The sequence below is a fragment of the Gobio gobio genome, assembly GCF_949357685.1.
Source record: "Gobio gobio genome assembly, chromosome: 3".
In the NCBI taxonomy this organism is placed as follows: Eukaryota; Metazoa; Chordata; class Actinopteri; order Cypriniformes; family Gobionidae; genus Gobio; species Gobio gobio.
Genome location: NC_137099.1, coordinates 39,351,036 through 39,376,631, shown reverse-complemented (window position 1 = coordinate 39,376,631; position 25,596 = coordinate 39,351,036). Strand labels below are relative to the sequence as shown.

Sequence of the window (25,596 nt, the reverse complement as noted above, 5' to 3'; positions counted from 1 at the left end):
GGTGGTGCATTATTAAATGTCTCCCACCTCTGTGTCCTACACCCTGCTCCTCCTGTCTCTTTGACCAGGTGCCCTCTCTGCATCTACTCCACCAACAGGCCAGCCGCCATGGAGGGCCACCTGAAGACGCACTACAAGATGGAGTATCGCTGCCGCATCTGCCAAGCCGTGTGGGCCAATCAGGCAGAGCTGGAAAGGCACACGCGTGCTCACCGCCTGGGCAACCACTACAAGTGCGAGCAGTGCGGCTACCTCTCCAAAACAGCCAACAAGCTCATCGAGCATGTGCGCGTGCACACCGGCGAGCGGCCTTTCCACTGCGACCGCTGCAGCTACAGCTGCAAACGCAAGGACAATCTCAACCTCCACAAACGGCTCAAGCATGCGCCGAGACAGACCTTCGGTTGCGCCCAGTGCCCGTTCACCACCACTCACCCGTTCGTCTACAGCCGCCACGTTAAAAAGCACCAAGGCGGGGAGGGGAGCACCGAGGAAGGTGAGGCTCGGCCAGGTACGCCACGCTCGGGCCTTTTTGAGCGAGGTGGGAGCAGCAGTGGGAGCGGGGACAGCGGGAGCACCAGTCCGCTCATGAACCTGTCCGCCTCTCAAGCCTTGCAGTCTGTCGCCCTGTCAATCACCAGCAAGCAGCAAGACAGCACGCCAACCGCGCGCTACCTCTCGGCCAACGGCACGTTCTCCACACTGGCGGCTCGCTACTTGGAACAGTACAGGAACTGTGACCTGGCTCACCTCATCCCCCTCACCACGCTCTTTACGGCCCGGCGCTTCACATTCCACAGCCCCTCACCCTCAAACTCCTCACCGCCCTTCTCTGCATTTTGGTCCAACTCGTCCTCTCAGTCACCGCCCTCTCCCACGTCACTTAAACACTCCTTCCTGGCATATCTTGGACTGACAGAGAGAGCTAAGACCATTTGACCACCCTCCTCGTCCCTGCTTCTTCTGCTTCACAGAGTTTCCCCATATCATCACCAACAACACTAACTGTTCCACAGGCAGGCTGAAATGCTGCCCTAAAAAGTAGTAATGATAGTAAAAACATCCATTTATCGGAGGAAATGCTATTCACGGTCAAGGCATTTCGTTTTCTGTTCTCTCGCAATCCAATCGTTGATCTTTTTTTAAGAGGTTGTTTTCCTCTGCAAATTGTGAATGACCTGGAATCCGATAATAGTGCTTTATCTATGACAAGTTTTGTATTCGTTTTATGGGGCGAAAGGAAACAAAGAATATATAAGCTTGCAGGCACTAAGCTTTTTTTGTGCATTTTGTCAGGAATCCGACAGCATGTTCGCTATGTGTTGCAATTGTTTTTTGAAGTCATTTAGGGGCTCAGTATGAAATATCTTGGGGTATACAGTATATGGCACGACAAGAACCAATGAAACGGATAGCTATCTTTCAAGTCTTGTTTCCAAAGCGAAGCCTCAGACCACGCACTTGTTAATTTATCAAGCTGTACATAGTTTTGTAGTCTTTCTTTTCTCTTATCCCCCATGCCTGTTGGCATTGACTGGTTGTGCTAAATGGTGAGACCATTGGCAAATGCTAATCTTGCCTCAGCAACAAGCATAAGGCCCTTTATGACACCTGAGAGGCACAGCTGATGGCATTTCTTAATACAAGCCATTCGAGGCACGCTAATGGCAAAAGCAATCATTAACACTACCGCAGTGGTCGGCAACCCATGATGCGGCCCTTCACGATCCCTCACCCAACTATTGTTCGCTGCTGATTGTGCCATAGCTGACCAAGGTGGGCTGGCCGTATCCAGTAGGCATGAGATATAAGTGACCAGTCAAGCACCCTGTGCATAGCTAACGTATATAATGCGCACCCTTACGTTTAACAAGATGTATGAGGTGACAGGTTTTTGGCAAAGAACCAATTATTCTGTCACAAAGGCCGATTCAATGGTGCTTTTTGGAGCTTTTTTGTAATTTTGTGTGTAAAAAAATGTTCCAAAATGACTTGAATGAATGTACTTTTTGATGGTTAATGTTAAAGTGATACAGAGGTAGCTGGACGGCGGTAGGTGAGATCATGGAAAAATAACGGTATCTCGGTGGCCTTCTGTGTCTTAAATTTTGTTCTTCTAGTTGTTTTATTCTTTTTTTGTTATTACTTTTATTTTGAAAGAGCCTTTGAAATGTAAAATACAAATATATATATAAATATATATATATATATATCCTGTACTAACAAGCTATTATGAGAAGTCCATTGGAAAATGGCTCTCAAGTGCAATGTGGAGGCAGCCATTATTATGAGTAGGATTTATGGAAGCGTGGCTTTCCATATGCGGGCAAACATGGTACCATAATTCTGTGTTCCCCTCTCCCTGTTTTGAGTTTTAATTGCACTTAATCTTTTGAAATGTTTTAAACAAAAGCACTTACATCCAACAGAAAATGTTCTTGATGCCAATTAGTTCACCTGCCTCCTCAGACAGCCTCAATGCTATTTAAGTAATTGTTTTTTTGTGTGTTTTTTTGTTTTTGGTCTGCCACAACGGTTGAAAATACAAATTCTAAACCTGTAGGTATTTGCCAAACAGCAGTGGTTGACTGCTCCATTTTGATGGGTCGTATGGCATGTGTAATGCGGACAGCTGAGTTCAAAATCCCCCTGGACACCAAAGGGCCAGGCTAAATTTTTAACAGCGATTTTGCACAGTGCTGTAAAAATTGCACTTTTCTAAACAAAGTATCAGAACCCAATTATACATTCATAGGATTCACTGGCCATAATGTTGGCGAGCTCCGAATAAATCTATCCCCTGGATCTTTTTTGACCAAAATACAGTTTAATTCACGTTCTAAACAGATTAACTGTAGAATTGGCATTAACGGATTGATGAGCACTTTTGCTTAGTTATTGGATAGACAGATTTATTTAAAATATTTAGAATATAGGAAACTTGAATTGGTGCTAAAAGATTAACTTAGCTTGTGTTTGGTTTAGTAACCAAACACAAATCAGCTGATGCCCATAAGCTCAGTATGGCTAAATATTGGTTGATTAATTAGCCTGGCCAATATATCAGTCTATATAAACCCATTCTACTTAGCATGTCATGACAAACACATGCAAAGCTCAAACCTGAGGTCCTAAAATACTTTATTCTTTGACGACAGATGCATTTGGACTAAACCGTGGCCCTGTTTTTGTCCAGCAAACATGATCTGATCAATTATTTGTATGTTGTCCATCATAGATGTACTATGTTTCCCCCACCTTCATTCATGCAAGGATAGCAGATAATGGACAAGGATAAAAATGTGGCCTATTTAGATATAAATTGCATCAGGTGACGAAAGGTTTCGGATAAAGCTGACCTTAGACATTTCAAAAAGAAAAAGTAGCAGGTCAACCTTGAACTGCAAAGAAATAATTGTTCACTCCCAATGTTGTTTTTTCTCCTCTCACTTGCCCATTGAGAGGATTTGGATGAAAATATCTATATTAAAAGCCAGTTCATAAATGAAATGCAGGCTAGAAATAGAGCCATTAAAAGATGGCAGATAGTTTCTTGGCCCCACGCAGGATCCTTATTTTATAGGCCTACTTGTATTTTTTGCTCTCATAATATCTTTTTATTTTCTTTATGTAAATGCCCAGCATGCAGTCTAGTGGTATGTTGTATTTTAAGTGGAGCTTCTTTGCTTGTTAATAAAGCTCCTGCTCAACTTCTTATCTTTTACGCTCTAGTGCCACTTGGTGGCAAGGAGTGGCCCGAGAGCCTGAGATGAAGTGAAACTGATCCTCAGGACCCATTTTGATAGAATGAATTCAAATGGAATGTCCATGGGCAACATCCTTTTGTCCGTCTGCCTTGGAACACCATGTGATCATTATGTAGAAGAACATGCTGCTCTTTCATGCTAAGTTGTGTGGGCAAGAGGGATCGCTCTCTATTCCAATTCCAGTATTTATAAATACTTAATACTTGGCATTCTGTTTGCCTAATCGCAAGGAGCAGCATTTTTTGTTTTAGCGTCATTGCGCATCAAACGAGACTGACTACCTTTTTTAGCACTTCAAAAGATGCATGAAATTGCTCTTGATCTCTAGTTTGTAGCACTTACTCTTTTTTTGGTCAAAAAAAAAAAAGACCAACTCGTTTTGCATTTAGCTTTGCGGGTTATTCTGCACAATCTGTTTGCTTTATCTCTTGCTGTACTCTACAACTCAATAAGGCTCAAGTATCATTTTGTTTCTTTCTTATTTGGCACCCAGTAAACTTATGTGCTGTATAAAGCTTTTTTATTACTTCATTCTTAAGGCTGTACAGGGTTGTTTGTGACAATAACTGGTAATTAGATCATTTGTACTTTTTATTTTGTTTTGTATTTCGTTTTTCTTGGTTTTTGCATACTTTGTTCAAATTGCCAGTTCTAAATGTAACAGGATTTGAAAGTAAAGCTTACATCACATATTACCTTAAAGGTCTTGTTGTCCATTTTATCAATGCATGTTTTACTTTGATGTCTCCAACTCTCAGAACCTGCAATTGTGTTATTTGGGTACAGAGCAAGGGTAGTTAAAGTGGCACTGAATATACGAGGACACAGGATGTGACATCAGTGCCAGGTAAAATTGTCTCTAAGCTAGGATTTGTATGGAAGCGCTTTTTCACCAGCAAAATAAAAACCTAATTATGACACAAAAAGTCGAAATTGACAGATAACTGTCATAATTATTATTGTCATAGTAATAATTATGACAGGATAACATTTACATAAAAAGTCAAAATGATCGGACTTCTCATTATTTCGACTTTTTGCCTCGTAATTATGATTTAGTATCTCATAATTTTGACTTTTTATCTCATAATTACAATCTACCAGAACATCTTTTTTATTTTAAGTTTTCTGAAAAAAAAATAACTACAAAAATACTTCTTGTAGTGTAAAAATACACTACATCATTCCTTCTGGCTGTGTGTCACAGTTAAAATAAGTTTAAAAAATAAACCTGTCAAGCTATGTTTCTACAATGGTTATATTGCATAAATATCCCATTTGAATAGCCTATCCCTAGATACCTCTTAGGTTCCAAAGCCTTCCTGAATTCATGATTGCAGTAGGATCATGACTCTTAACCCTTGGCATCCAAAAGAGAAGTTGCCTGTGCCTAAAAAAGCATAGCACTCTCCACCTTAACTTTGCCTTCAGCAGTCCTGGGAGTGCTAGAGCGCTCCGTCCAAGCCAAAGGTTGGTCCTGCCTAATGAAAACAGATGAAGCAGAGATAAAATGTTTGCCGACATTAAGGGCTCCATTCATCACTGTTAGCCCCGGAGCTATGGAGCACCTTGGACGGCATCTCTCCCTCTCAGGCTCGCTCCATAATGCCGGCGGAGGCAGGCAGTTTGTATAGATTTCCTCCCTTACATTCATGTACAGCTAGAGGTTTGATCGATTAATTATGAGTCACTCTGTCACGAGGTTCACTTAAGGTATAAATTCCATTTGACAAATGAATAGCAAACATTTAAAAAAAGAAAAGTCTGCGTAATAAACTGTAAAAGGTTGATATAGAGAGAGTGCTATCTGCCCACTTTTTCAGCAAATTGGTTCTGGAAATATATTCCAATAGGGATATTTTTTAAATCGATCAATTGTTTGATCATTGTTTATAAGCCATAAACCATAAACCAAACCAAGTGAGGTGAATCATACGTAGTCCCTCACATGACGTGCAAGGGGGAAAAAAGTAAATGTGCACAATTTACTACTTCGTTCCCTCGACTTGCTAACCCTCCAGAAGATTTAATTTGTTCCCTCGAAAATGTGATTTGTTCCCTCGTTAGGGAGCCAAAAATTTAGCAAATCGTGCGCACGATCTATAAATCGAGGTGATGGGGCTATTGTGTATTTAACAGCTTTAAGAACTACAGAACAGCTTTAAAGAACTACAATCCCATGAAGCAAGCATTAAAAATGACATATAAACTATTATAAAACTTATTATTGGTTTAAAGATGTTGATTGTGTTTATAGAAACACATTTTTTTATGTATATTATCGTTTGAGAGCGTAGGGAGAACTAAATTCTTTCTTTAAGTTTCTTAAGTTCTTTTGGCATGAATTAATTCTCTGATTGGTGGAGGTTGTTTTTTTTGCAGAATCATGGGTATTGTAGTTTTTACCAGGAATTGTAAACATTATTTTAAAATGATTTAGAAATAGGTTGAAATAATGCAGACCGATAGCTTCAACAAATGCATATAGCATTTATTTAACAACCTCATGCCTGTATCTGTCTTTAAAGGTTTAGACGTTCAAAATAAATTCCCGTGTGGAGAAAATGAATGGTATTTTAAATTCTGGAACCCGACTTTTGCACTCATACAAATACCAACCGGCGCCATCTTCATTCTCAATTGATTACAATGAAATGACCGCAGAGGACTTGAGCATTGTTGCGAGGCTGAATTCCTGTAGCTCAAACAATAGAGCATTGCAGTAATATCTCAAGGTCATAGGTTTGAATGCTTGAACTGATTAAAAAAAAAAAATGTATAGACTATCTTCAATATATTTGCAATAATGACCAGCTGACTGACTGTACTTCATTTACTAAATAGCTATATGACCAAGGTAGAGCATGTGCTACTTAGCTTTCAACACCCTGCAGGTAACTCCAAACGTCCAATCACGTGTTGAACCGCGGGTCACCATACCAAGACGAACGACAAGCTGGGGTTTGATGTGCGTCCGGGTCTGGAGGATGTCACCTTCGAGGTGGTTTAAGTCCACCATGTTGGAGCTTTGTGCCACTAGATTGACTCTGGCTTTAATGAATCCTCTCCATGTTCTATCGCATCTTAATTAACATCAAAGCAGGGCTGGAGGCCAGCGTGAGCCTCTGCTTAGCTTGACCTCTGCTGGAAAAGGAAAGTTGATTAAGTGGGTCTCCAGGGTGATGAGGTCACACTGTATCTCTCTGCCAGATACCGGCTAATTTAGTCATACAGACACTTGAATACAGAAATCAAATTTTTATTTAAAGGCTGTATCTATTTCTGCCACCGAGCTGAGAGAGTGAAAACAGAAAAGCAGAGAGTAACCGTAATCCTCTTGAATAATTGTATAATAGGGTCAGGGATTATTTTTTTAAAAATGTACTGTTCAAACCCAAGATGTGTCTAGTTTGAAACAGAAAAGGGATTTTTTTACTCAGCCTTGCTTGGAGCCTGTCTACTCCGAGCCGACCTTTCGACACAAGCGTGTGAAAGTTGGCGTCAGGCAATCGATAGGCTGTTGGCTTTTTTGTTTGTAGGTTCAAGCCGGCCTTGGCTTTATTACAGCCGGGTTCGAGTCATGGGGGAGTTGCAGTCTTTGGCTGCTGCAAAAGCCTGAGTGAGAGGAGCTCCCTCCTGTTTGCCAAAAGTGTAATCCCTCTGTGACCTCACGCAACCCTGCCTCCAGAGGAAAAGCTGCTTAGAGGAGTGCCTGTCTGCAGGAAGAACCCCCTTCCACCTCCCTTCTCTCTGCTTCCTCCATTCCATCGCCTTGCTCTCTTACCTTCTCATTCTCTTCCCAAGTTGTCTTAACATCAATATTTCCCAGGCTCCCTCACTTCACCCCTGTCAGATGGCTGGATTTGAGGCCGTTAGGGAGCCACAGCAAGCCAAGTGAAGAGAGATCCCTGTCCAGGTCGGGGATGAGAAAACAAAAAGGAAAGACGTAGAATTGTAAGGGCTGGTCAGCGCTTTGATTAATTTACTGGATGACTTTCATTTTGCAGATCAATAATCATCAAATTAGAATCAACTGTCAAAAAAGCAGCAAAGGTTCACTGGAAAAATGTGCCTCTACCTACATTTGAATGTACTGCCGTTTCCAGCTGAAATGAACACCTGTGGCTGTAAAACACCAACAACTTTTATTCTTACAGGGGCAACTGATGAATAAAAACGTTTTTGTGCGGTTCTTTGCGTATTACTACAGTATGTAAGGACCTCAAAATACTTCTACCATATGCATGATCACCAAACGAACATAACCAGCTCGATATGTATGTTTTTTTTTAGTAAATTAGCTCGGTAGCTCACCTGGTACAGCATTGCACTTAGCAATGTTGAGCACTCGGGTACAAGTCCCATGATACATAAGCCATGAAAAAAGAGCTCAAACACTTGTAGAAGCAAGATAAAATGCTATGGTTGCTTCAGCAAATATGTTTTATCTCGCATTTGCTTTTGTTAACAGGATTGGTTCGGTTTATGGTACATTATTTTGATGTGTCTCAAAACATGCAAGAAGCAACGTAATAATATTTGGCTGAAATGTTCTTACAGGCATGTTTTTTTCAGTCAGACAGGGTTGCAAAAAAGCTGTCAATCTCAAAGACTAAATACATTTGTCGGATTCATGAATTTTTCCATCTATCGATGACCACACAGGCCGCAGATAAAAGAGCTCAAAGACTCGAAGAAGCTATCTATTGTTGCTTCAGCAAATATGTTTTATATGATTTTACTCACTTTATACATGATTTACTCACCCTTAAGTCATCCTAGGTGTATATGACATATTGATATTCTTCTTTCAGACGAATATAATCAGAGTTATGTTTAAAAAAAAATGTCCTGGCTAATCTAAGCTTTATAATGGCAGTGAATGGCTGTTTCTGTGTTGAAGTCCATAAAAGTGCATCCATCATGAAAGTGCTCCACATGGCTCCGGGGGTTAATAAAGGCCTTCTGAAGCGAAGTGATGCATTTGTGTGAGAAAAATATCCATATTTAACACTTTACAAACTGTAATCTCTAGCTTCCGCTAACTGTCGTACGTGCGTTCACGAGAGACTGGCGTTCCAGCACATGACGTAAGACGCTCCGGTTGAGAATATGCTTGTTCTCGTGAGAACCAAGTTTTGTTTTGCTCTATCCTCTACGCTTCTGCGTCATTGACAGTAAAAGAAATGGTCACAGCGACCCCATAGACTTCAACAGGGAAAAAGTGAATTCAAGTAGAAGCACTCACTTCCTGATGGCTGAGCTTGACGACGTAGATGTGACGTGAGCAACCTGTCTGACAGTTTTAAGTCTTCTAGTAGTTGTTCAAAGTGATATCTGAATCACGTTGTTGAAAAATTTTGTCCCGTTGCTTTTGGCTCTCTATGGGCTTCTCCCCATGCTTCTCTCTTGACTTTATCGGACTTTATGCCTCCACGTCCCCCCGATTGCCTCATAGACAATAAAAGATTGCCTGCATGCTTCTCCTCCTGTCTATACGGTAATTTCTCTACTGTGCGACAGAGTCGCGTGGTTATGACGCAATCCTTAGCCTATTTTTACAAAAACGGCTTCTACGGGGCGATAGTGTAAGATACAAGGTAATGGAGCCTTTTATACATTGTCGTGTTTGTTTAGAAATAAACTATGGACAAATGGAGTCTTTGGATATTTTTCTCACATAAATGCCTTGTTTCGCTTCAGAAGGCCTTTATTAACCCCTGGAGCCATGTGGAGCACTTTTATAATGGATGGATGCACTTTTATTGACTTCAAAACAGAAACAGCCATTCACTGCCATTATAAAGCTTGGATTAGCCAGGACATATTTTAATATAACTCATACACATACACCTAGGATGACTTGAGGGTGAGTAAATCATGGGCTAATTTTCATTTTTGGGTGAACTAACCCTTTAACACTATTGGTTAGGTTTAGGCTACATTATTTTGATGTCTCTCAAAACATGCAAAAAGCAACGTAATAATTTGCAAAAATGTTGTTACAGGCATGTTTTTTTCAGTCAGTCTGGGTTGCAAAAAAGCTCTCATTCTCACAGACGGAATACTTTTTATTTGTCGCATTTATGGATTGTCCGTCTATCGATGACCACACAGGCCACAGCCACACATGATCCCATGTCAGATAAGACCAGGGGTGCAGCACACAGGAGCTCAGTGAGAATCCTGACAATCTGGAGGCGCGACAGGGGACGCACATTGGGTAGAGGGATTATACGCAAGCCCTTGGCAAGCTGGTGGTTAGGGTGGTCTTAAAAAGGGTGTTTGTCTAGTAGCTAGAACCCAATTAGACTTCAACTATTTGACTGTATAGAGTGTTGATTGCAGTTTTTCTGAATGATGTTACTGTTCAAATGGTCAAGTTGCCATGGCAGCCACTTAGAGTATAACCAGAGCCCCTCCCCCTGGGGGAGCCTCCAATGTTAACCCCAAAAAGGTGTAATGCGATAGTACACTGGAAAGAATACGAGAAGCTGTTTTTTGTTTTGTTTTGTCAGTGGAGGAAACAGCTTATCGCTTAATGAACTGACATCCTGTCTACTAATCTTCAGTGTGTTTTCAATTCAATCTTAATTTCAGAGTGAGCTATATTTGAAGTTTTCGATAAAAAATAGCTGTTTTATTAGAGAAGTCACTGAGAATTTTTCAACAGGTAGTATTCCGTGTACAGTAGGCTACTACTACTGATTTTTATGGTATTGACTGTTGTACAATTCCAAAAATGATTTGATGACAATGGCTATAATGTAATTGACCCCAAAATATGACTAACAAACAAATGAAATTACTTTCTATCGAGAAATCATTTACAATGCAATGCCCCTACTATACAGTCCCAAAAAAATACAGACCTTTAGTTTTCTTTTGGGAAAAAGGAGGATAATTATTTTACAACTATTATCTTGACATGTCTTATCCAGAGTCAATCGGATGTAGCATTCAATTGATTCCTTAATACATAATTGTTTTCTACTTCTTAGAATATATTAAATACATCTCACTCTTCTATTGACCACTCACACTCAAAATGGCAAAATCTTCCTGACAATAATATCAAGTTCTTAAAAAACTTAGAAGTAGAAAAGCATTCACAATGACAATTAACATCACTTTTTTTGCAATTTTGGAGCTGGGTACAACAATAGAACAATAGGTGGCAGCAGCACCTTTTTTTCTAAAATGCACACTTACGGATTTCATTATTTCTTTTTCCAAATCATATAGCAAGACGACATGTCTTTCTTTGTATACAGTGGCGAAAAAGCTAAATTTTTACACAAATCAGCATCAAAGAAATATTATATTACTATCACACCAAACATGTTGAAATGATGTCCAAAGACCATAACCATAATAAGTTCGCTCATCCAGCTGACAACGCCAGGCCAACAGTTTTAAATAATGCAATTAACTTTGTGACACTGGTTTATCTCCTATGCCCTCAGCAGGAAGCACACTAGCAGCTGGATGCTGGGTTCAGAGCAAATAAGGAATGTTTGAAATTGCTACCAGTTTTCTGATGTTTCAGTGTCTGGTTTGGGGGTGAGCGGTCTGTACATTGGGAAAATATATTGCTTTGTGCTAAAAGTTAACAGTCAAGGATTCTGCACACATTCTGTATGAAATATTCTCATACTGAATGCTGGATCACACCACCCAAAAAGAAAGAAAAAAAAAAAATACATCTAAAATTCATCTCCCCACTTTGAAACACAACCAACAGGTTACAAGGTTGGACTTTCTTTCACACTGATTTTATTGATTCAAAGGTAAAACTAATTAACCTTCGGTGAGTTTTCAAGGAACGGAACATACTTTAGATTGAATGATTTTTTCCTGTGCCATTCAATTAGCCCAACTGAATTCCTGTCTTCAATCAATTAGCATAGTGCCACACGGTCATTTGTCTTACAATTAAGACACTGGGTAGCAAGTCATTAATTCTGTTTTAAGGGAAGACCTGGTCAAACAAATTGGAGAAAAAAAAAAGATACATATACAAATCTAAGGCTATGCCCCTGCGAGCTGCTCTGTAGCCTACTATAGGTAATGGATACGTTCAAATAAAATGTAACAATCCTAACAACGATTTTTTTTTTTTTTTTGTTAGAAGCTGAAATAAAAGAAATCCAATCACAAAAATATTCTGTACACTAATCATCAATATCCATGCAAACAGATTTTCCTACATTCCCGGCTGGAAGGACGAGCATCTGGTTTCTTTCGCTCTGTGCCAAGAGCAGTGTGTTCATGTGGATGCTGCTACAGTAGTCCAGGGCTGTCGCTGAGGCATTCCCAGCAGCCAGTTGGGCCACGCTCACACAGCTTGTACAGCATGAGCCCAAACGGGCAGCACCAGCAGCGCCCTGGCACTGCTCCCGGGCATGTCAGCCCACTGTTTCACCAGCCCTCACACTGGCTTTTCACTGCAGCCGCGGCCCTCAAACACCTGTCAAAAGAGTGGAAAGAGTCAAACAAGCAGGTAAAACTCCACCAGGAGCCATTTAAAAGTCAATTCAGAGCAGTAGCCTTGTCCCGGATTCAGTTCTTTTCAGGGTTCAGTCCCATCAGAATGAATTAAAGGCATTCTGATTTTGGGTCAGAGACTGAGGCCAGGTCTAGGAGCCTTTCAGGTTTTAAATGACTATTACTGGCATTACGAATTAGGTTAACTACAAAGTTGTGAGCTTGTTTCGATCTATAATTGTTGTGTTTACACATTTCACAGTGTTGGACATTTCTCAATACTACTGTAAGGTCATTTAAGGACAACTGGTGTATTTATTCAAATTTTATTCTTTTTATGAATGTTCGATATCAAACACTCATTGTTCATATAACCTATTTAGACATCTACTCAACCTTTGTCCTGAAGATGTAATCAATGGCATGTATTTTTTTCTTCTAACATGATTATTGTTGCCACATCTCCAAAAGTTGAGGCAAACCATCTTATCTCATATGTTGACCCTTCTTAGCTTCTTCTACAAATTCTGTATCCTCTCATAATCAAATGTGTTTGCAAAATTCATTATCTTTCTTGGAATCAAGGTACAAAGAGATACCAAGAATTTAAATTAAGTACTTTCCCTAGTCTCTTCCTGCTAAGCACATCATATAAATAATGTTTAGTTTCAGAAGTCTGACTTCATTCTTGTCTCTCTTTTTATTTTGCAAACTTTTCTCTATATTCTGATCATTACCAACTTCATCTGTTAGATACACTATGCATTTTGTTTATTATCATCTATATTGACTAAGATAGATTTATTCTTCCCTCTTATCTTGAAACTTTAATAATATTACTTGATTCATTTGTTGTCGTTATATTTTATTTAATAAAATGTGTTATTCATCTGCCTGGATCTCACTGCATCAAAAACCCTTCACACGGTTCCCTTTACCAACTTTCAGCTTGGCACAGCAGTTCATTTCACACTCAAAAAGCACTAAAACTACCAAAACACTTCATGGATGTCTCAAATCAACTCATTCTCTTCCATAACACAATAGCAAAAGTGGTCACCCAACAAAAACTATTACTCATAAAGCAATGACTAACAACAGGCAGCACTATACATTCATTAATTGTGGAATTTCTTTACCCAACAAGTATGACACCCCTCTACTGTTTAGAATTAACTGCAGTATGTTACGTTATAGTACACAATTATTTCTAAGTTGTGCCTTTTTGTATAGATGGTAATGAAATGTAAAGACTAACACCAGTGGTGGGATTTGCAACATTTCTGTATTTCTGTAGAAAATGTAGCAAATTGCGCTGGTATTCAGTTTTGTATTGTTTTGATGAAGAAAAAAAGGTATGTCAGCATGCCTGTGTACATAGAATTTTGGTGGTGGTTGTGTTTTTGCACACTATGTCATTTGAAAGATGTAGTCAATGTGTGCCAAAGCAATGGAAAATTATACACATAGCTCACACAGACTGCTGTCATGCTCAATGTGTGAAGAATTTTGGAGAAAAAAAAGTGACTTAAATATTGACAAATATATCCTATTGACTGTAAAAGAAAAACGGAGTGGGGAAAGGGAGACATTTTTTACATTTGCTCCCCTCTACGCGAGCTAAAATTATACATCAGTACAATTGACACATTTCCCATTAATTCAGGATGTTTCCTAGCAATGGAAATTATCAGAATGTATTTAGGACGAAGGTCAGTGAAAATACAATTGTTTTTAAAAAAGTCGTCTTGTGTCTCACTTTACCCCAGCTTAGGGGTAAACTGAGACAGACCAGAGAATTCAAGGGGGTAAAGTGAACCACTTACTTTTTCCACTCTGAAACTACCATAACAACACGTTGTAACAGTTATAATCCTGACAGCTAGCTTGACAACCCCACATGGTCCAGGACTAATGTCGGACTAGTAACAGGATCATGGGGATTGGTCAATTAAGCACTTTTTTTCTAAACACTTCAAAGTAACTGAACAAAATCAAATACAACATAATATAATTCAAAATGTTTTCATTAACATTCAAATGACAGATAGAACCAGTTAGACTAGAACACAGTCTGGGGGTCAGAACACAGGACCCTTAGAGCCAGCTAGAGTCTGGGGGTCAGAGCAAAGGACAATCAGAACCAGCTAGAACTGGTGTATTGCCTTGGCATGATGGCTTTTCTACAACGTTTATGACATTAAAATTAAAACATATGTAATGGAATATTACATTAAAATATGTTTAAGACTAAACTTAACTTGTGCCTCATGTCTCACTTTACCCCACCGCCACATTTTTAGAAAAAACGATCTCTCTTAGCAATTCAGGATAATCTTCAGCTAGCATCATCACATTGTTTTATATGTTGGTAGTTCATCAACATGTGTGATATAAGTTTTTCTACGTGAACCAATTTGCTTTGGCACAACAGTTGATTAAGTTGACCGCAAGAAAATTTACTTTAACATGCAAAAAAATATTTTTGTGAAAAAAAACATGCTTGCCACAGCACCATGAGGTCCTCTCCTTCATGGCCAAGGGGAAATTGAAGGGGCTTGAAAACATAATGGTCATATGACCACAAATGTGTTCTGTTGACTAGATACAGGGGGTGTCTCACATTACCCGATGTCTCACATTACCCCACTCTCCCCTAATATACACTAGCAAATAATTACAGTACAGTATTTGAGATGTCATAATTTTTCGAAATAATTGAGTGACAGGTCAGAATTCTCAATCTGAATAATGTTAAAAAAAAAGAAAATGTACTTACTCAAATGTAAAGTGTGCAATTTCTGTGCAATAACGTCACCAACCGAAAAATCCTGAGTTCCCAACAGGTTACCAAAAGACCTTATTTGAAATTAAACGTACACATCTTCCTTTTAAAATAAAAGACTTCCTGAGTCACTTATCTTCTCATGATCTGATTAACTAGATTTGATGCATGTGGTGCTGATAAGCAGCAGACTCTTATTGGCTCAAATGGGGGGTAATGACCCATTACACCTGTATGCTAATCAACACTCCAGGATATATGAATGAAGTAAAATCAAACAGTGCAGCTATTTCTTGTCAATGCCTTTAATTTCATTCCCTCTTTCCAGATTTCAAAGATTCACAGTGCTCCCACAGTGCATATAAGCCCACACACAAAAAAAATAAATTTGCCTATTAATTACAAATATACAATCAATAGTGTGAAACCAAAGAAAAATGTATCATATACCTATTTATAATAATATTTGAACAAAAATTATGAGTAAATACCCAACACACCACATATGCATGCAAAAGCACCAAATTCACTGGTGCATGGACTGAATGAACAAAGAAAAACAATAAGCTTTATTGAAAGTCACCATCTTTTCACTTTGGAGTCTTCTTTCACCCTCCAGAGCATGAGCTCCATGCATGCAGTGGCATCCTCACGTGTGTCATGCCCCACCTCTGTGGCAAATGAGAAATTTATTTTTTGTTTCTTTTCTTTTTAAGTAGCAAGCATGTGCTGTTGAGTTGTGTGCAAGTCATGTTTGTAGGTGTGCTCGACAGACATTTCCCTTCAGTACAGACTCAATTACTTCAATTCATGGAAAAGTCAAACACATCTGAATGATCCCTGTGTACACTATCCCTACTTCTGAGTGTATGGATAATATGCCATGAAACAATATACACCTGGAGTCCAGCATAAAGCTACGGTTTCTAATTCAGCGAGGTTTGATCATTGCTAACAAATTCGTTTAACAGGCCAACATACCCCTCTCTTGGATAATTCTCCGGAGGTAGTCTGCAGTCAGACTGTTAAGTTCTCTTTTGTGTGGCAGTCCCAGACGATGGGGAAACACCACTGACGTGTCAATCACATTGTTGTGAATAATCTGAAGATGGCAGAACAACTAAAAATTTAATTCTTAAGAGCCTCCAGTCAAAACTACAAACTTGAGGATAAAAGCCAATGCCTAGTTCATAATGTTGAAAGGTTACATTGTAATATGCCCGAAAATCTTGAGAGCATGGCGTTAGAACTCACTTTGAGAGCAGCCAAGTCATTCTCCAAGCCATGGCCAATCAGAATCGTGTCTGCATTAATAAAGCTCAAAAGCACTGCTTGTATATCGCGCAAAGATGAGCTGGTGCCCTTCACATCATCCTCACTGATGCCGGAGAACCTGAGCAGGATAAAAGTTATGACTTACAACATTTAAAATCACAGTTTGCTCCACTGAAACAAATTAACATATTAAATTAACATCCCACCTGGTGTTATAGTCAATGACATCATTACCAGACTTGACAAAGGAGTCAAAGATGACTTGCAAACTGCTGTTGACTACAGTCACTCTTGCTAGTTCCAGACCTTGAGTCGCGTAGCACTGGTAAAACACACATTCAAATTTAATAAAAGGTCACATTAATGTACCTCCATGTTCTTTTTTGTTTAGGTTCATTTTAATTATGAATAATACATAACCCTTACTGTTTGTGTGTCAACAGCAAAGACTCCTGGACATGTTTTGCCCGCCGAAGATTGAGGAAGACTGCTCACAAAGCCCTGAAGACTTACTGCATCGTGGACATGAAGCTGTAAACATTGGAAAATACAGTGGAAGTCTCAACTGTAGTCACTGAAAAAAAATTAATTATTAGGTTAACGGCTTGGTGAAACGCTACAATAATTGCCATTGCGGCATAAAGAAGTGGAGACCATCAGGTGAAATGTTTTCAGCCCCTTCAACAAAGCACGAGTACACAAGTATAATTTCAACATGAATCATAATACATTGAACACTTGACATCCAGGTGACCCGACTGCACTCTCACAACAACTGTAGCGCGTCTCAACACCTCCCGGCACTATGAAAGAAGACATACAGAGTAGATAAATGGATATTGATAGAAATAAAAAATAAAACTTTAGAGACATTCTAAGCCACTTACCTCGATTCTCTATGACTTTTCCATAATGATAGTTACACTCCTCTCTGCGGGTGTGCTTTCCACTTTTGTCAACAGAGAACGTTGCTCCACATCGACAGCAGATTCTCTTTAAAGCTGTTACCATTGTATTCCTAATTATTTTAAAGGCTTCAAATCCTAATAGCTTCATCTATATATTAAAAAATTTTGTTTGCAATTAAACAACAGTGACTTGATCTGGAAAGTCCCCAGCAAGCAATAGCCGTCATTTCACCGCCTCTGTTAAATATATACCTGATATAGTCTGGCTATGAGTAACCCACTTCTAGCCAAAACAAAGCAAAGTCAACAGTGATTACAAGATGTTTGGTTTAATTTCTTTGACATGGTCATGTTCTAGATGACTAGTGTATTTTTGCAAATTTCGCCTTGTTTTAGCCTAGACATCATGGCTGTGTTTGGATGGCTATTAGACATCCTTTAACGCAAAATCACTTGCTGGGTCTAACAATTCAGACATGTTTGAGTATGAACTGAGTATGAACGGACTCACTGTCGCTTATGCCCTTCTTGGTATCTCCATACTGGATGGCAAAGTCAGCTTTATTCTGATGTTTACGAGGGAAGTTGTTTACTCGCAACACGTCCTCAGACAGAACATGCTCCTTTAGTTGCTCATAAAGTGTCAAATCACCTGCATCAGTAAAACAAGACAGTACGTATAATCAAAATAACTACATCTACAATGATGACACCTATGTTACACATATATACACATATATAAATATATAGACCCAGTGTCGATAAATATTTTACTATTCTACTACTACTACTACTACCACCACCACACAGCAATGCCCTGATGCACACTAGTATTGTTTTGCATGGATTTAGAACATTTTTAAATCTAGTTAATTACTACTACATATAAACATTACAATATGTAGATAATGCACAGTAGGCAGTACTCTTTAATAAACACCACCTATAAATAAATACATAAATAAAAAGAATTATAGTGACAGAGGTGAACACTTTAGTTTGACCCTGAAACAAGAACCAGCTCTTACCGGGTCCCTGAAGTGCTTGAGTATTTAGTGGTACATTGCCTCTAGACACATGCTGATCTCTCTCACTGGGAGCTGTAAGTACATATAAGGAGGGTGACCTGATAGGAGTGCATGTTGCAGTAAACAAAAGTGGCTGCAGTAATTTGAACAAAAGAACATCATGCATAAATATACCAAACCTACCTTTGGCAGGCAAGACGTTTTGGTTTTTAAGTCTCTTAAGTGCATTGACAGCTATGCTTAGATACTTGAGCTTATTGATACTGCGGTCATAAACTATTTTTTCTTCTGCCAGAGCCTAGAGCATTTAAATAGATATGTTGGGAAAGAGACACATTAAAAAACATAATCAGAGAATCAAAGGAATAAGTAGTATACATTTGAGCTCTCAAACCCAGACCTTCTCAAATGCATCTTGCACCGTCACAGATGATTTCAGGAACTCCTCCACAAAGAGGTTCACATAACGTTGACGAACATCATGTGGTACCTTTGTCCCAACCTCGTGATGTACTTTTGCCTTTCTTTTGACGCCCATTGCCTACACAATTCATGAAATTACCCATCACTTCATCTTAAAGTTGCAATAAAAAGTAGTGACAGAGCTTCTCTGTATTTTGATTGTAGATTAATAAGATCAATAACATCAATTTAGAAAACAAATAGAGTGAAATATCATTGCATGCCAAATTTAACAACACAAATAGACTACAAAATTCATGTTACAACAGATGGAAAAAAGCCAATAGAAAAGGGTCAATACAAATAAAAAAACAGACTAGTAGAGTAAAGTGCAAAGCAAACCTTAGCTGGTGTGTAGTTGGCTGGTTGTGGAGGATGTGGAGGTTGTGGAGTATGTGAAAACTGAACAGTTGGAGAAGGCTGAGGTGTCCGTTGGATGGACATTGTGGTTGGAATCAGGGTCAGAGGTAAAGCACAATTTCCTTCAGGTACGAGGAAGTGCAGATTTGTCCCCAGCTGTACAGTAGCACCAACCGGAATGATACCAAGACAGGCTATAAAAATAAAAAATAAAAGAATCAAAATCACAATTCCATAAATTATGAATAACCAATCTTATAAAACAAACTGCACATGATGCTTACGGTTTTGCACTGAACTTGAATGAATGACATTGGGTATATAAACTTTTTTTGGAGCACTACTTATGACCTGGGACTGGCACCCTTTTACGGCAGTAGTCAAAATGGCTGCTCTTCTTTGGCATAATTGAGCTCTGGATGGAACGGTCAACTGGGAGCCTCCATCTCGAAGAGGGACAATAATCTGTGCTTTGCTTTTACTTGCTGGCTGTTGAATAAAGAGGACTGCTGAAATCATAAACCACTTTGTTGAACTCTGAATTAAAATGCTTCATTATTTGTTCTACAAAAAAAGAAAACACTGGTTTGGAACTACTTTGAAGAGCAAATAAATACAGATGGAATATTCATGTGTTAATAATTAAGTAAATGTTTTCAAAGGAATACAATATGCACTTTCATATTACAAAACCGAGGATGACTCATCTCGTACCTCAAACTTCGCCGCATGCGCCACCCTTTTCTTCAGCACAGCTGTTGGATTGGACTTTATCGCAGTGTCTTGGCTCTCTAATACTTCTTCCTAAAAAACATGGTGTGTACACTACCGCTCAAGTTTGGGGTCAGTGCGAATTGTTTCTTATTTTGATTTAATTAATACTTTTATTCAGCAGGGATGCATTAAATTGATCAAAATTGACATTTAAAACGTTACATAAGATTTCCATTTCAATTAAATGCTGTTATTTTGAACTTTATATTCAAATCCAAAAAAATATTAATCAGCACAACTGATTCTTAAGCACCAAATCAGCATATTAGAATGATTTCTGAAGGATTATGTGACACTGAAGACTGGAGTAATGATGCTTAAAATTCAGCTTTGGCATTACAGGAATAAATTACATTTTGAAATATTACAAACCTGTTTTTTAAATTGTAATCTCACAATATTACTGTTTTTACTTTATTTTTTTATCAAAAGCCTGTGTAAGCATAAGAGACTTTTTTTTGATATGGTCACACACCAGCAGATCTAAATACACTATTACATATTGGATGAATTTACTTACAGATGCATCACAATGAATGGCAGGAGCTTTATTTTGGTTGGCTTCCATGAAGATTTTGTAGCACTCTTCCATTGGGTCAGTTTCTGAAAGATCTAGGTCTGAATACCTGAGCTCCTCGTCAGAACTAGAGTCAACTACAAAGGATTCATTATTACATCCTGTCATCTCGGCAGATGCAATGGTCTGTGGAAGAACAGGTATGTCACAGGGAACAGGGAATGATGCTTCTGATGTAGGTAATTTTTCAAAGGCCACAGTTGTTTTTAGGTTGAGCTGACTAGTTGATGGTGCTGAAAGAGTTCTGGTGTCAATCTCTGAAACATACGCAGGCATGTTCTGGGCAAATGAATGGACGGGACTTTTCTGAATAGTTGGCCAAGACGTTTCAGCCAGGATTTGAGAGTGTGGACCACATCCATGCTCTTCTACCTTACGTAAGGATGAAGGAAAGGACTGAGATGAGACCATGGGGAAGTACCGATGATGTGTTTGCTCTTGGGAGATGATCTTAGAAGATAGAATTTCTGGCTTTTGAGTATAACTTGAGATGCAGTCAATTTGTGGTTCTGCCCTAAAAGATGCATCTTGTCCTACACTTGCAGGAGATTGTGAGGAAATATCTTCATAAACTGAACTAACAGGAAGAATCTTAACATCTTGAAAGCATTTGATCCTCTCACTCTCACTTCTCAGATTGTCTAGACATGTGGAAATGTCATCCAGGACGTTTTCCTCTTGTTGTGTAACAAACATGTCCATTTTGAGATTTGTAAAGTTAATTGGTTCAGTTACAGGTTCTTCTCTTAGATCCTCCAGAAAAGGGTTGGTTTCTTTTACTGAGTACTTTGCAATTTTTACCTGTTTATTTAAGGGCCCTTCATTAGCCTCTTTACCGTCCTCAGCTGGGGCATTGCTAATAGGACATAATTTGGGTGAATCAAGTAGTTCCTTGGTTATAGCGCCACACTGCTTTAAAAGCTTATGTTCATCTTCAGAAGGTGAAACATCAATGACAAGTTCCCCCTCAGAAGACTCTTGTTCTTGTGTCATCATAGGTTTCGCTGAGGTCCTTTCTTCGTCCTGGTCACTCACAATAGGTTTCATTTCTTGACTTGGAATTCCATCAGAAGAAACCTTTTCTTTGTGCTGCCTGGGTTTTGTTTGGCCATTATTAACTGCACACTTCCCCTCAGGTGAATGCAGTGGTTTAATAATTGTACTCTTGCCTTTCTGTTTGGCCCTACGTTTTCCCTGATCATTTGCTGAAGGTGGAATATCAATGACCAAGGTACCTTCATCATCAGAGTTGTCAAAATGAGAGGACAGAAGCTGAACATTTTTTCCTGTTCGGTCATTCTTCAGGCTGTGTTCAATATCCACTTTATCAGTTGACTTTAACTTACATTCCACTGAGCTGCTGGATAGCAAGTCTGCAGAGAAATTGGAACAAGGGTCATATTCCAAATCAGTCTTGGGTCTGGCACGATCAACCACATACTTACAACCACTGTTTGAGGAAACAGGCTTTTTGTATTTCAAATGGTTTCCATTCTGGTCTTTAGCCTGACTGTTAGTGGTTCTTAAATATTTCTCAGAGCAAAGACCTGCATTATCGGTCTGAGTGAGGGACTGCGATGTCTGATACTGTGACAGTCTTTTTTGTTCTTTTTCCACCTCACTCCTTACTGCCTCTATTTCTTTGTTGATCCTCTCCAGTTCCTCAAGACAAGCATAATTTTCTTCAGTGGTGTGAGACGCTCCATTGGCTGGAGTTACTTTGGGATCTGCAAGATATAAATGTGAAGCAATGGTTAAAATAAAAATAAAAAACACAAATTTACAAATGAGAAAGCTAATTTTATCAAAATGTCAGCTTAATAAAATGAACAAGTGAGAATCAAGTATGAATTTGCAGGTAGACCTACTATAATAGACCAGCATAGGCCTGGTTAATCCCACTCATTTCTGTGAATTGGCTCTTTTTAAGTTATTTTTAAGAACCTGTTAAAATGATTCAGCAATTCTTGGGCGTGATGATGCAGTTACGTTGTTGTGTATCATGTTACAGGATTTACAACCATTACAAATCTAATAGGGTGCGTTTCAATCAGCACCCTAGTTCAGTAGTTGGGGGCTGATCAGGGAGTCGGCCATTTTAAGGGATGTCTCAATCGCAGAATCCTTCCAGGGCACTGAAACAGTCCCACAATGCACAGTGAAAAACAGGGTGCATCGATGCTCACTATCGGTGCGTCCCAATTTGCATACTATCCGTCCTAAATAGTATTCGAAAATAGAATTTGTATGTCCCAAATCATAGCTATGTTGAAATGAGTATTCCAAAGATACCCGGATGGTCTACTATTTCCAGTCAGAATTCTCTACGCTCACTTAATGGCTAATATTGCACACAACCCATTGAAAGCTGGACGAGGATTCGCTTAGAACCACAAACTCGGATAAAAAAATTAAATAAAAATACAAACATGTCGGAAGAGTCCAAAGGTTAAGTAGAGAGGTTTAGATAGAGGGGGTTGAGTGATTAATAATCAGTATCTAACTTGACTAAACATATATTCAAATGTTATCGACATTATATTTCATCAGCAACAGCATTGTGAACTGTTGTAATCTCACAACAGGCAGATCAATGTGCTACAACATTTCTCTATTAAATTGAACGTGGAGGATTTTAGCTGTGACAATATGACAGGGCAGTTTAAACTGTGACAGGATGCATGCAACAGAGCTGTCCGTTAAAAAAATGACGAAGTATGTCCGCATTCTCTTCTGCTACACACTCAAAAGTATGTACTTTTTCTTCTCAAAATGAGGACATACTTTTAGGACGTAGTACAAGTAGGCGAATTGAGAGGGACGCAGCAGATGTTCCCTTAACGGAAGGTATGAAATCAAGTGAGCTGGCTCACTTACACATAAAGACACGGGATATTAGGGTTTTTTTTAAATACAAACGATTATTTTATTATTTCAGCATAAAAGCTAGACAGGTAATGAACGAAATCTAATGTTTATAATTTATATATTTTGCACGTGCATATAGGCCTACTTTAAATAACAATAGCTTTGATTCAAGCACCTGTTAAAAACCGTCAAGTAACATTTCATCTAAAATATGAATCATAGCCTACCTGTCGTAGACATCACGCCAGACGTATTGTCTTTGCCGTGGTTGTACACACAATAAGGTCGCTTGCATCGTCCCCATCGAAGGAAGGGACAATCTATTTCATCGAAGTGAGCTGTGGAAGGAAACATATGAGCTGTCCGCGCAAAAAAGTATTGCTGTGCACTGATGATTGTTAATAAAACGCAATTTCTCTATCTCTTGTGGGGTTCAGCGTCTGTGACACGGCAAGATTTGACAACATTGTTTTTGAAAGTCTTTTGAGAACATGGAAAAGTGGACAAAGTCGGTATGAGAGAGTGGAGATTGGACTTCGGCTACGTCGACGGCTGGTAGTACGAGTGTTTTAATTAATTCATCTACAGGTGTGGCTGATTGGTCTGCTTTGTAACGATGGCTGATTCGGGAAGGACCCGCTTTTATTTGAACTGATCCAATCTTTTCAATTAATCGCTTTAGTTTAAAAACTCACTGAAAGTGGTACATCATTTACGTTTGAGGGATTGTATGTCATTTATTGTAAAACAAAATTCAACACTCAACAACTTAATTATCTGGGGGGGGGGGGGAGTTTTCACTTTTATTTTTAGTAAAATACCTGTATTTTCATTGCATTTTAAATGTATTACTAATATTGGAGGAAGAATATGAATCAAATGTGTTGGCTCAGCAAATAGATATTTCCTTCAGTTATTTCCATGCCTAATTTTGCCTGTAATGTATTGGAGCCACTGTTACTTTCACTGTTCATATTATTGCTCTATCATATTTTACCTTTCATTTAATAGCACAGTGAATATTTAGAGCTGCGCCAGCAGGGCTCAACCAGTCAAGAGCAGTGAGTGATTTTCCCTTTCTTTTGTTATTAGATTAACATTGAGGAAAAATAAAGCAGTCATCTGCTCATATCCAACATACTGGTACTGGTACAAACTCGTTTTCTTTTCAACTGTTTAAGTTCACTTAAGACATAACCGACTATATTCACAGGGACACATACACAGGCGTTAACTCTGAATATGGCATGTTAAACATAACGACATTGTAACAAAATAAAAGGAAACAAAGCCAATAAAACGTGACTTTTGCGCATACAGTCATATTTTTCATAAAGTTGTTCTTTTCTGTGGAATTTTTCAGTCAACTCAACACTAAAGACAGTCTCCTCTGCTGGTGACAATGTAGTGTTACCTACAGTATATTCAATTAATATATACAATAGCCTATATAAGAAAGGTGTAAGAAGAGTACAGTTTTTTTGTTTGTTCTTTTCATTTTCATACCTTCATACTATTTCTTCAAATATAACTTTCAATGGAGTGATAAAGCAGCAAGGGAGACAGATGGCACGTGGCTCTTGATGTCTCTTTTTCTTTTGTCTTATCATGAGTACGAAGGCCGTTGGCCTATTTGACAGGCAAGCTGCCACGTTTCGGTCTTTTGTTTAAATTTTAAATTTCTGTAGATCTATGATGTTATTACATTGTGCTCTAGGGACTGTTGGTCTCACAGACAGCCAGCAGCTGAATTCACTTTGGCTGGCAAAGCGAGCAATTAGACCTGGGATTAAAAAGGATTGAGTTTAGAGGCCTGAGGAGAGTTTGCCTGCCATCTCGAGACACTCCATTACCATCAACAACACAAGCCATGCTGAGTTACTGCTTGAGGGTAGGCAGAAAAAAGCCACTCGGCACTGCCAGAAAATACATTTGTATGTAAAGAGCTTGATTTTGACATCAGCATTGTGGAGGCAATTGTGGGCTATAACCAGTGGGACCGTGGCCTGATCAAACCTTGATTTTGGGAAAGAGACCAGGTGGAATTCATTAAGCGAACACTGGCGGCAGCCGGCCTTTCACCAAGTTATTCAGAAGAATTCATCTCTACTCAATACCATTATTTAATAGTTGCTAAGAACAATTATTCACTGAAATATATTGAGTTTCTCTCTCATTTTTGAAGCTGAAATTTTCAGCTAAATATTTCACCCAAAAATGAAACTTTGAGGTATACTGTAAATATATTTATTCTGCAACAGTACAGAACACCCTGCAGAATTATACTGTAATTTGCAAATGTGGC

The 25,596-nt window shown here is 38.9% G+C and overlaps 2 protein-coding genes across 5 annotated transcripts in view; one reads left to right on the top strand and one right to left on the bottom strand.

Moving 5' to 3' along the window:
* Positions 1–4,460, top strand: part of znf827 (zinc finger protein 827) — a 90,873-nt gene extending 86,413 nt beyond the window's left edge. For 2 of the 4 annotated variants that reach the window (XM_079813321.1, XM_079813322.1), the window contains exon 13: positions 99–4,460. In XM_079813321.1, coding sequence (XP_079669447.1) covers positions 99–939 — 841 coding nt within the window. In that variant the 3' untranslated portion in view covers positions 940–4,460. Of the gene's footprint in view, positions 1–68 lie in introns of all 4 variants that reach the window. The other 2 variants (XM_079813324.1, XM_079813323.1) reach the window with 2 other exon arrangements.
* An 11,158-nt stretch (positions 4,461–15,618) lies between these two features.
* On the bottom strand, positions 15,619–23,645 carry LOC307124294 (uncharacterized protein; the record flags this gene model as incomplete). The annotated part of the gene is given in 17 exon segments (XM_079813360.1): positions 15,619–15,710; positions 16,021–16,141; positions 16,294–16,432; positions 16,521–16,636; positions 16,741–16,845; positions 17,044–17,117; positions 17,202–17,315; positions 17,734–17,874; positions 18,251–18,322; positions 18,434–18,548; positions 18,651–18,791; positions 18,980–19,006; positions 19,010–19,266; positions 19,357–19,561; positions 19,787–19,876; positions 20,367–22,150; positions 23,519–23,645. Coding segments are annotated over 17 exon segments (3,720 nt in total).
* Positions 23,646–25,596: the final 1,951 nt, after the last annotated feature.